This window comes from Asterias amurensis, chromosome 18, assembly GCF_032118995.1.
Source record: "Asterias amurensis chromosome 18, ASM3211899v1".
In the NCBI taxonomy this organism is placed as follows: domain Eukaryota; kingdom Metazoa; phylum Echinodermata; class Asteroidea; order Forcipulatida; family Asteriidae; genus Asterias; species Asterias amurensis.
This window is the reverse complement of record NC_092665.1, coordinates 12,683,127-12,695,759: the sequence shown is the minus strand read 5'-3', so window position 1 is coordinate 12,695,759 and position 12,633 is coordinate 12,683,127. Positions and strand designations below refer to the sequence as shown.

The 12,633-nt window shown below is 40.2% G+C and overlaps 3 protein-coding genes across 3 annotated transcripts; 1 reads left to right on the top strand and 2 right to left on the bottom strand.

Moving 5' to 3' along the window:
• The first annotated feature begins 326 nt into the window (after positions 1-326).
• Positions 327-1,064, top strand: LOC139951016 (galactose-specific lectin nattectin-like). Its single transcript, XM_071949836.1, has one exon. The coding sequence runs from the start codon at positions 327-329 to the stop codon at positions 1,062-1,064; it is 738 nt and encodes a 245-aa protein (XP_071805937.1).
• A 4,312-nt stretch (positions 1,065-5,376) lies between these two features.
• Positions 5,377-6,114, bottom strand: LOC139950244 (galactose-specific lectin nattectin-like). Its single transcript, XM_071948859.1, has one exon. The coding sequence runs from the start codon at positions 6,112-6,114 to the stop codon at positions 5,377-5,379; it is 738 nt and encodes a 245-aa protein (XP_071804960.1).
• A 2,963-nt stretch (positions 6,115-9,077) lies between these two features.
• Positions 9,078-12,633, bottom strand: LOC139950742 (uncharacterized). The gene has a single exon (XM_071949537.1). It carries the CDS (start codon positions 12,626-12,628, stop codon positions 11,294-11,296), a length of 1,335 nt encoding a protein of 444 aa, XP_071805638.1. The 5' UTR covers positions 12,629-12,633; the 3' UTR covers positions 9,078-11,293.

Sequence of the window (12,633 nt, the reverse complement as noted above, 5' to 3'; positions counted from 1 at the left end):
GCTCTAAAGTCTTATTGTCTGTCAGTAAAATCGTGCAGGACTGTGGGAGGATAGATACAGTAGTAAGAGAAAACCAAGTCCAAAATCAATGAAAAGGAAATCAGTATAAATGTGTCGTGTTCGTGATGTTGATTCGAGAGCGTCTTGTTTCTAACGTCGAGCTGCCTTCACTTGCAATCTGACTCTAGTATCGTCAAGTCTGCCTGCAACAAATCCTGCACTAAACCAGAGCAAATATTGTTTTCAATAAAAAACAACAATTCTGCCGCATTGTTTAATTCGGGTTACAATCCAACTATCGAGAGTTACATAAGTTCCTCCTCGTGATGGATCTTACTGGTATTCTGTTGCTTCTATTGGGGTGTTATACAGCCACGACTGCTATCTGCCCTACTGACTGGCGGCGATACGGCGAGTCATGCTACTTCTTGTTAACTCAACGTATGAACTGGGCTGAAGCAAATGATACCTGCGTCAACTCAAATGCAGCTTTGGCTGTGCCTAACTCGAAGACAGAACAAACTTTTATCTGGTCGATGTTCCTAGAATTTCTCAATGGTAGTGAGTCAGCTAAACATCTCTGGATCGGTTGTTATTTCAACCTGGAGGCTGGGGAATGGCAGAACTGTCCAATGAGGAACGTGCCTAACACCTATGAGAATTGGCGGAAAGGTAACCCAGAGAATAACGAGCCTGCCACGGATTGCGCTGTCATGAACTGGAAACACAATGGTCAATGGGCTGACAGACCTTGTGGTGAGGATCAGTTTTCTGTCTGCGAGCTTCAAGTTGACACCACCCCTCACTCTTTCTGCCTTCAGACCGGTCCCGATGGTCGCATCAAGTCCCAGTGTCTGGTCGGTTACGTCATGAAGGAGCTACGGGCTGATGGTGTGGTGTCGTGCGGGAAGGCGTGCCTATCAGAGCCCCGATGTCGCTCCTTCAATCTGCTGATGAAGCAAGGTCCAGGGAAGATGGTTTGTCAGCTGAACAACGCGACTCGACATGAAGAGACTGATTTGGATATAATGGAGAATGGTAACTGCTACTATTTCAATCCGTAGACAGAAAGAAACAATCGCTATGTCAATATTTTGAGAACTGCTCTTAATTAATACACGCGTCTTTAGAAGTGATGCTTTTATAGTCAACGCTATAATTGTCTGATCGTTTTAACTGCTTTTGCAACATTTATTTTTGCGGTTAATAGGCCTACTTCTAAAAGTGGAAAATTATATAAATTATGCTTGTAAATAAAAGCAAGAATAGACATATACTGCCTTGTGATTGAGTATTTCATATGTTTTTTTTTAAATCGTTTACTTTTGATAAAAAGAATTCTTTTCCACTCCCTACCTTTCAATAAACCGTTGAAAATATTCTCAAAACCACTGCCCAGTGCAACACATGCAGGCCATATAACATTTTTTCTTTTGAACGAAGCAACCCGCAGCCAAAATGTTTTTAGAAAATCTCGTCTGGAGTTGAATTGTTTTGTTGTTTGTTATTATTGTGTAACTATTTTCTTTTAAATAAATGCGACTGTTTCGAGAATTATTTATATAATTCTTGTACGTAAACACTGTAAATGAACTGACTTTCGTCACATCGTAACAATGCAAGTAAAACCACGCCTATACTGGCACCGTGTTTGTGGCATGTGTCCCAATTAAATGGAATAAGTAGCGATTTTTGATTTGGCACCTCGTAAAAAAAGAAACACCCTAAGTTTACGGTTTTCTACTTTATGTGTAACGAAACTATTGCTTATTGTCTCATGCATTCTGGTAAAAAGGGTAGCCCCTCATCGGTTCTCAATAAACTGTGTTATTGCTGAGGACCCTGGGGTGGAGTTCACAAAGAGTTAGGACTAGTCTTATCTCGAGTTAGGACCAGTTACCTGTCCTAACTTAGGACTATCCATGCAATTGGTATTTCTCCTAGGACTAGTCTTAAGCTATATAGGACTTTGGCACTTCGTACTTCGATGGGTAGCGGTTTGTCGCAGAATTTGGCACTCGCGACCAGAGCTGATCCCAAGGGGAGATCTGGTCGTATGCGAGTGTCATATTCTGCGACAAACCGCTACCCATCCTTCTTTATCCCTCGTGCAATAACACACCACAATCTCAATTTTAAACGATAATTGTTAATTATCGCACAGTCTCCAGTATTTTTCTTATCTCAATTTTACTAACGATAATTATAAATTTATTGCCCAGTCTCCAGTATTTTTCTTATCGCTTTTTAGTGGTTTTTCTTGTAATTGTATTTAGCCATTGTCTGTTTTTAAATGTTTTTAATGTGTCTATGTTATGCGAGCATTTGAATTACCCTTTTTGGGATCTAATAAAGATTATTGTATTGTATTGTAGGACTAGTCCTAACTCTTTATGAAATCGACCCCTGGATTCATACAATAAAACAATGCAAATAAATAAAAAGTGTATCCGTATTAGTTTGTACAACTAATCACCTTTACAAAATCTATTGTGCGAACCTGTTGTGTCTTACACGTTAAGTTTGCATTATGGAACCAGACGCTCTCTTGAAACTAGTAGATGTTTTCCTGTCTATACCCGCGAGGATAATGACAGGAACTGGGCCCAATTTCATGGCTCTGCTTACCGCCGAATTCTGCGCTTACGATCACGATTCCCCGCTCACTTGCAAGCGCCGAATTTTTGCGCCAGCCTTGTAAGCGTAGACTGCCTAGTAACGTGGAGCACGCACGCACAGAAGCCAAAATTCGCCGCTAGCCCGTGAAGTACGCTTGCCGTATGCACAGAATTCCCTGCTTCCGTAAGCGCCGATTCTGTGCTTACGGTAAGCAGAGCCATGAAATTGGGCCCTGGGCCCAATTTCATAGAGCTGCTTAAGCAAAAAATTTTGCTTAAGCAAAAAATTCATTGCTTAGTAAAATTAGATTACCGGCCAAGACTCAACTCAATTGTTATGTTAAGTAAACAACAGCTTAACACTAGTCATAAGCAATGTATATGGCAGGAAATTTTGGCCAGTAACATGTGTAAAATAAGCGAGCTATTTTCGTGCTTAAGCAAATTTTTTGCTTAAGCAGCTCTATGAAATTGGCCCCTGGTCTTACAGGCAATTTTTTTTTTCAAGCATGTCCACGACCAAGGTGAAGAATAAGACAAGGCTGAATACCATAGAGTTATATATAACTCTATGGTGAATATTAAGACCTGCATGCCGAAGACTAAGACTAAGGGGCAGACCAAGACCAGCATGTCCAAGCTAATGGGAAGACCAAGACCAACCCTGATGGGAGACCTACAAAACTCCCTATTTAGAAAACGAGAAGTCCTAATTTTGTAAAAACACTTATCCGTCTGAAATACTGACGAGGAAATCGCAGTTTGATCTTGTTTTTTTTTTAGATTGCCGAAATCGAAAGCAAGTCATTAATTATTTAGAAGAACATGCACGATACAAAAATGACAAGAACATCAACTGCTTGCTTCTTTTTCCTTCTTAAAAGCATCATACAAAATTAACAGTTGTAACAACAAGATAGACCAGTTTACATTATTTCATATTCTACTTTCGAGTCCATCATCTTCTTCTCAAGTGTTTGGCTAGAATTGGGCACATCTCAACGGCCTTCTCATTTGTTGCCATCGGGTCTTCAAGGCAGCACTGCTCCTCCAGGGCTGGGCCCAATTTCATAAAGCTGCTTAAGCACAAAATTTTGCTTAAGCACAAAAATCCTTGCTTAGTAAAATCAGATTACCGGACAAGACTCCACTCAATTGTTATGCTAAGTAAATAACAGCTAAGTACCAGTCACAAGCAATGTATATGGCATGAAATTTTTGCCAGTAACATGTGAAAAATAAGCGAGCTATTTTCGTAAGCAGCTCTATGAAATTGGCCCCTGGGCATCGTAGAATCCCAGTTATCAGTGGAATTCCCCGTAGCTCATCTGGGAACTTCCAACGCCTTTGCCTGGTACGACGTTTTGTTTTCATAGTAGGGGTGCGCCGAAAACCAGGGAAGACGAATCTCTACGCTTCAAACAAGCAACGCAAGAGGGCGTTTGTGATTGCCATTTTGGGGGCGATGTGCCACAATCTCAATTGGTACCATCATCGTGGGTAAACCCCTGTTTCTATTTAAAGATGTCCATGTTTCTCAATAAGACTGGCACGGTTGGCTTTAGCCCTGGCGGCCTTACTCTTTTGTATTGTGTACAGAGAAAGAGTCCTATGTAGGGCTAGGTTGGCTTGTGCGTAAAGCGCTCGCCTCTCACCATGGTGACCCCGGTTTCATTCCCGGCCAGCCAGGGCCATCTTGAGTTGAGATGAGCGTTGGTTCTCTGCTGTGCCACGAGGGTTTTCCAGACTATCCGGTTTTCCTCTCTCGGGAAATATCAAACACATTCAATCTTGGCTGTGCTCCGTGGTCATAATGGGTTGATGTGGCTGGCAGCTGAATGCGCCCTTGCATGCCTGCTTCTCGAACACGTTGTAGCCGCGTCCTACGCAATTCAGCTCTAGCTGCGAGTAAGTATGATTAGCCCCCCCCCCCCCCGAAATAATAATTATTAGTACAGACACCATTACTTTGACAAGACAGTCTCTGATAGACGAGTTTTATTCATATAACAAATCACAAAATTATTGCTAACAAAACTTACTAAGTTTGAGAGCCCGGTATAGCAGCTGTCGATGGTAAACACTGTTAGAATGATTTAATAGATGGAAATTTGCATCAGGGATGAAGAACATTAATTTTGGTCTTACCCATTTACAAAGATGTGTGTTCAGTCAGCACTGTATACTTAGCGAGACTCTTTGTATCTATTCCTGCTTTATTTACAAGCTTAACGGCAGTGGACACCCTTGGTAATTACTCAAAATAATTATTGGCAGAAAACGTACATGGTAACGAGTAATGGGGAGAGGTTGATGGTATTAAACATTGTGAGAAACGGCTCCCTCTATAGTTAGTTTTCGAGAAAGAAGTAATTTTCCACGAATTTGATTTTGAGACCTCAGAATTAGATTTTGAGGTCTCGAAATCAAGCATCTGAAAGCAAAAAAAGTTCGTGTGACAAGGTCGTTTTTTCTTCCATCTATTATCTTGCAACTTCGACGACCAATTGAGCTCACAATTTTCACAGGTTTGTTATTTTATGCATGTGTTTAGACACACCAAACAGGAGGACTGATCTTGAACAATTAACAAAAGTGTCCAATGTCTTATACTAAATGTGAATCTTCACTTTTAAAAGTAACAAACGTAAATTTAAGAATACATTTTTGAAAAGAAGTTTACATGATCAGACAAAAGCGTTGACAAAAGCATCACTACAGTTTATATGATATCGACACGGAGCTTGTTTATTTGTCTCTACAGATCGAAATAGTAGCAGTTATCTTTCACAATCATATCCACACTAGTCGCTTCATGACGAGTCGCGTTGTTCAGCTGACAAACCATCTTCCCTGGACCTTGCTTCATCAGCAGATTGAAGGAGCGACAGCGGGGCTCTGATCGGCACGCCTTCCCGCACGACACCACACCATCAGCCCGTAGCTCCTTCATGACGTGACCGACCAGACACTGGGACTTGATGCGACCATCGTGACCGGTCTGATGGCAGAAAGAGTCAGGGGTGATGTCAGCTTTGAGCTCACAGATGGCAAAAATATTAACACTGCACGATCTGTCAACCCATTGACCGTTGTGTTTCCAGTTCATAGCAACGCAATCCGTGGCAGGCTTATGATTCTCCGGGTTACCTTCCCGCCAATTCTCATAGGTGTTAGGCACGTCCCTCAACGGACAGTGCTGCCATTCACCAGCCTCCAGGTTGAAATAACAACCGATCCAGAGATGTCTAGTTGGCTTACTCCCTTTAAAGAAATCAAGGAACATGGACCAGATAAAAGTTTGTTCTGTCTTCGAGTTAGGCACAGCTAGAGCTGCGTTTGAATTGATGCAGGTATCATTTGCTTCAGTCCAGTTCATACGTTGTATCTTTAGCAAGTAGCATGACTCGCCGTATCTCTGCCAGTCAGTAGGGCAGATAGCAGCACGGGTTGTAGAAAACCCCAACAGAAGAAACAGAACACCAGTAACATCCATCACGAAAATGAACTTTAAGAGGAATATTACCCGTAGGAAACAATGCGACAGCAATCTTTTTGAAATATATATTTGTGTAATGTAGTGCAGGTTTTGTTGCAGCCAGACTTGACGGTTATAGAGTCAGATTGCAAATGAAGGCAGCTCACGTTAGAAACAAGTCACTGTCGAATCAAAATCACGAGCACGACACGTCTCTCCTGACTTCCTTTTTATTGATTTCAGACTTGGTTTTTAAATACTACCGTATCTATTATCCTCCCACAGTCCTGCACGATTTACTGACAGACAATAAGATTCTGGAGTCCAAGGTCTTCGTATGACCTGATTTTAACATCAAACAAAGAGAACCTAAAAAGACAGGAACAATCACCAAGCAACAGTTGGATGTTATTACTTGGGTTTTTAAGTGAATGAGTATTACATTTTCAACAGTTGAAGAGAATGACCTACTTTAAATTCCTATCGATATTTTTGCCTATAATTCTTTTTTAATAATTGTAGCAGCCAGTGTTGCAAAACAAACAACAACAAAACAATGAAAATGCGTTACGTTAAAGGTACAAAACACCGTCTTAGGTTGTTTTACGACGTAGTGGCAAAAATGTGTAAGCTTTATATAATAACTACTTGCAAATAAAAAGAAAATTGCAAAGTAGTTGATGATTGATTAATCACTGTACCAAGTTGCATGACAAAAGCAATAGTCTCGTTTTCTCTTTTTTTTTCCTAGGACGGCCGTGGGCAATTTACATAAATGGGCGTAGTTAACTATACATTTTCCCATGCACACGCGTACTTCGACGTAATAGTTGTGGAAATACACTCACGCATATTAAACATGTACAGATACACGCATACACGTACACATGTTACATGTACAGTGTACATGTATATTTAGTACCATGTAAAACTGCGTATTTGTACAACTCTCCTTTTTGTCCATAAAATGCGTCGCGCTTGCTTTCATTGCCAAGTCTTAATTGCTCAATAAAATATGTCTGGATATGGTTGGGAGGGGCAGGGAGCAGGGCAATTATGAAAATAGACTGACGGTCAATAATGAACAGTTGTGGTCCGGAATGTTTTTTGATGAAATTTAATAGTACACTGCATTACAAACAGCACTTATGCATCTGGAGCGCACACAAAATTTTGCAACAAAAATAATGTTTTTTTTTTCCACAGGTTTGTTATCTTATGCATGTTGGGATACATCAAGTGAAAATACTGGTCTTCGACAATAATTACCAAATCAAGTGAAAATACTGGTCTTCGACAATAATTACCAAATGTGCCCAGTTTAAAAATAGACCATGGATGGTATATCTCCATAGACCATGGAGGAAGAATTAGGAGGTAGACTGGTTCATCACAACCTGTACACAATTGTGTGAAGCGATAGAAGAAGAATGGCAGGTTGTGGGTCCCCATTAATTTACCACAACTATTTTCATTCCACATGCCACCACCAGTGGCCCAAGGTCCCTTGCGGTCATCACTAAAGCTCGTGCATGCACGAGAGTGTTTTTCGGGCAAAAACACGCCCATTTTATGTTAATTGCCCACGTTCGTCCTAGGAAAAAAAAACCGCTACCCGCAACCCATAACAAGCTTAATCTGCCGGGTTTTATCTGCAGGGGTTGGTGTGGTTTTTCATGCGTGACCTCGGTTTATAGTTAGTCCAAAGGGCTTCTGAAATTCAGTCTTTTTTTGGCCTTATCTGAAAAGTATTGACAGAAATAATGTAGCAGAACATTGAAGTGAAGAGCATATCTGTCGTTTTGTATGAAAATCGGTGCAACTCAAACTTTAAAAAGAGAAATTTGTACGTAAAAAATTGCTTCAAAAAGAATGAAAACAAGTCACAAAAACACGGCAAATTTTCCTGTTATGAATGTCGGCAACAGTCCCCAATTAGTATATATGGATAGATTATTTCATATTCTTCCCGGAAATGATAAAAGCGAGACCGAGTCGTAGCTAGTCTAGTCAGGATACAGCGATTTCCACCGGTAGTCCTAAACTCCCACTACGAAAAAAAAATCAACCATTAGACCTCATGGTTTTCCTGCACGATGATTGGCTGACGGTGACATCATCCATTGATATGACAGCTTGCTGTTTTTCGAGGGTATGGTGCATGCCCTGACCACCAAGCCAGCGTAAGTCAATAAAAGAGCCCGTCTACTATGAGCTGAATGAGGGTCGGCTCATATCGGGACAAGGGAAGCTATATCGAACGCACCCACTGAAATCAATATGGGCTGGGGAGGAGGATTCAACAATCCGAGAAAAGTCTCTCAACCTAGATCTCTAGATCTCTATTTAAATTTTGAGACAAAAGCCCTGCCGTTTTTACCTTTTAAATTCTTGGCGATTAATTTTTTAACCGTTCGGACATTTGAGCTAAGCCATCCATCTAAAATTACCCCCCCCCCCCCCGAAGTCAAATTGCAAGACTCATACTTAGGAAAGGACCCACGCTTCTGAGAGCGAAATATAACAATTTTTGAGAACAAGAGCACTAGATTTCAAGTCCGAGAGATCGTGGTTATTTTATCAGCATCAGCCACCCAAAACTCTCCCCAAATTATTAGCTATAATATCAGACGCCACCTCGCAGTAGGCTAATGACGGAGAAACCGAAAGAGGGCGCTATCTAGTCGACATTCAACGACATATTAACGGCTTGTCCACAAGTCTAGCCAATTATGTCCCCTCAGACAGAACTACTGTGGCTGGGTTTTTCCATTTATGTGCAATATTGAAGGTACAACAATACTGCAGTCACACCACTGTCAAGGTTGTTTTTTGGCTTGTCCCTTTGTTATCGTAACATTGTGTGTAAAGCAACGTTCTGTGATGTCTGTAAACAATGTAGGAAAAGTTCAATGATTAAGTACAAACATCTGAGCATAATGCACATCTTGGTAACAAGGGTTTTTGAGTTTTTTATTTTTCTTAGTGCAAACAAATCTAAAATAGCGAAAGAATGTCATGCCTGTGGTACTACATTCAACATCGTGAACAACACACCAATAACAACAGTAAAATATTTATCCCAAAGGCTTACTTAATAAACACACAATTTTATTTTTCTATGTTGATCTTAAATTTAGACTAAACGTTCTCAAACAATTTGCTATAGTTTTACTGTGTTTGTCAAAAATTATCACTAAATTTAGAATAATCATGTCGGTGTTTGTAGATCTTAATAAAACTGCGCATTGAACGTCTAATTAAATTTGTGCATTTTTAAACAGAACAGTTCAATCAATCAATCAATCAATCAATCAACATTTATTTCCATACAAACACAATATACAAATACAAACAATAGGATGTTACAAGACTGAAAACTGTATGGAGGCATGGCCCATTAAAGCAAAGCTTGCAAGCTGGGATGCCTTTACAAAACAAAGGAAGGTAATAAGATCATTTAAATTATAAAACAATGCGTATAGTAACAACAATAACATCAAAACGAGACGGATAAACGAAACGCAAAAACAAAACACCCAACAAGACAAACAAACACCTCAAACTAACACCTCAAACAAAACCAAACAAACAAACAAACAAACAATACAATTACCATAAGACGGCCACGACGATAGAACTAAACCAAAATAATGACAGAATCACAAATATGTTACATAATGGGAGACAATGTGTTTTTTGAAGGATTCTTTGAATCGACCAACAGAGGACTGCGAGCGAATTCGCCTATCAATTGAATTCCAGAGGCGGGGCCCATGATAGCGAAGAGTGTTCATTGTGTAAGAAGTACGTGCAAAAGGGATATAAAGATTGTTACAGGAGCGTGTGTTATAAAGGTGCGTGTTGCTGACAGTTGTTGTACTATTTGTCATTACTTTTAAGACCACTTTGGTTTTGATGAAAACAAACTCTGTGTTTTTTGTTCTTCACTAAAGTCTTACAATATTATACGCACTGTGGACACCTAATTGTCAAAGACCAATATTCTCACTTGGTGTAACCCAACATATGCATAAAGAAACACATCTGTAAAAATTTTGACTCCAGTTGGTCATAGAAGTTGCAAGAGAATAATGAAAGAAAAAACACAATTTTACACACATTCATTTGTGTGCTTTCAGACTTCTTTCTCAAGAACTACGTTTTCAGAGACGAGGGGGCCGTTTCTCACAATGGTTTGTACTATCAACAGTTGTTTATGCTAACAATTATTTTGAGTAGATACCAAAAGTGTACATTGGGTTTAAAAACAGATGTTAAATTGATAATAAAGAACACTTTCCCAATCGGTCATCGAAGTTGCGAGATAATAATGAAAGGAAAAAAACACCCATGTCACACGAAGTTGTGTGCGTTCTGATGCTTGACTTCGAGATGTCAAGCTCTAAACTTGATGTCTCGAAATCAAATTCATGGAAAATTACTTCTTACTCGAAAACTACGTCACTTCAGAGAGAGCCGTTTCTCACAATGTTTTATACTATCAACAGCTCCCAATTACTCGTTACCAAGTGAGGTTTTATGCTAATAATTATTTTGAGTAATTACCAATAGTGTCCACTGCTTTGAATTTAAAATTGAATAAAAATGTTTATATTCATTCCTAATTGTACGGACAGTCAGATCCATTCTATTTTCTTAAAAATGTCGAATCAGAAGAAGTTTTTAGTTGATATTCGTACATTTATCTTTGACGTTATGACGTGGATCGCGAGAAGATGACAATTTGCACAATAAGCAAGCTATTTAAAGTTTAAAGACCTGCTTGAACGAAAATGTCAAGCCGTGAACTTTGCTGAATTTCACTTAAAATGTTTTCAATTAATAAGGAAATCGAGTCATATGACTTTAAATAGATAATTTCAATTGTGTAAACAAAAAATCATTTTGAATGCCCTTATCCAGCGCTTTTCTGAGAGATTTGCGAAAAGCCCGGTTACGTAATCACTCTAAAAACGTCATAGTTGGGAGCTCCAACTTGTAAAGCCGCTTTGTTTTAATTTTTCATGTTGGGGCCTGATTTTTTAATCGATAATTACGAAAAAATCAGAAGTGTACACATATCGAAATTACATTAAAATGGTGAAAAAGTGCATTATAAACAAGTTAAAATACCATTTCCGTTGAAATCATTCCGCTCAGGTAGGTGTTTAACACCACATGCTAGGCTAATGGTCTATTCATTCTCAAATTCTCCGTCGTCTGTGCGAGTACAACAAAAGCAACGCTTAAATGTCTTCCAAGCGCTAATTCGGTAATTTGTCAGCCTTCTGGTATCTTCACTTGTCTGAGCCCTGCAAGGCCTTGTTGGTTGGTACACTTCATTTATATGAGGTCTGTGATCTTGATAATGACGAACAGTTGGTGTGGTTTGAGCAGTCGGATAGGCATACTTATAAGAAGTATCTACCGTTGACTGATATTTTGGAGCTGCTCTTGGCGGTGCAAAATGTTGTGATAGACTACCTGTATTTGGAACAGATTGGGCGGGAAGCATGCGGGCGGGAACGGGTCTTAACTGTAGACTTGGTGGTTGTGCGCAGATAAAATGCCCTCGACCCTGTCTGCAAGCCTCGGTGGACTGAACATTGCTCCGAACGGATTTATTTTTGTACAAAATCCAGATCGTCACATCGCAGTTTCGCATTGGGCTGAAATCAAGGAGGTAACTGAATTCTCTAATCGTGTGTGAATGTTGAACAAATGGCAAATTTTGTTTGCCACAAAGGTCAAACACAACTTTTAGTCCAGCGGGTAAAGCGAAATTATTTAAGAAAGATTTGTCCCAGTGTGTATTGTCAATGTACAGTACATACGTGCCCCCTTTCAACGCGCGAAGAATAGCTCGAAGGCGGTCACCTCGTCTTTGATCCTGCCGTAAGAATGAAGCCACTGCCGAGAAAGATTTCACGAAAGTCAGCAAGTCGGCCTTTCCAATAACGCGTAGAATGTCATCTTGCAGCGCTGCCGTGTTAACAAGATCACATTTACGGTAGGTTACGTCAAATGTTTCAGGCAGTTGGTCGTAGATTGACCCCCAAGTATGCTTCCAGTTAGGGTACAGATCCAAAACCACACAAGTAAGTGATGGTGGAAATAAAGCTGCGTCCGTAAGGAATCTGGTCAGCCCAACAAGATCCGATCCAGGACCACCACCTATGCTGCAGACATTCAGACTACTCTTATTTTGCCAATTTTTCGAGATATCAGCTTGGATTTGTTGAAGCGAGTAGTGGACTAGATGACAGTGCTGCATGAAATACACAAACACGTAGGCGCAACGGTTACCTGGATCATTCCAGTCAGATCGGGAGCCAGACGTGGTTTGATTCAGTGCCGTTTTGTATAACTTTGTGATGTTTCTCAGAGACACCTTGACGTCGTCGAACTTAGATTCTTGATCTTGGTTTTCGACCTGATCTAAAAGAGGGTTCAGTGCACTGGCCAAGACACGCCTGAAGTAGTTAGCGGCTGCCTCGGTCTCGGGTGTGTGGTTATTCTCCATCTCCATGACTA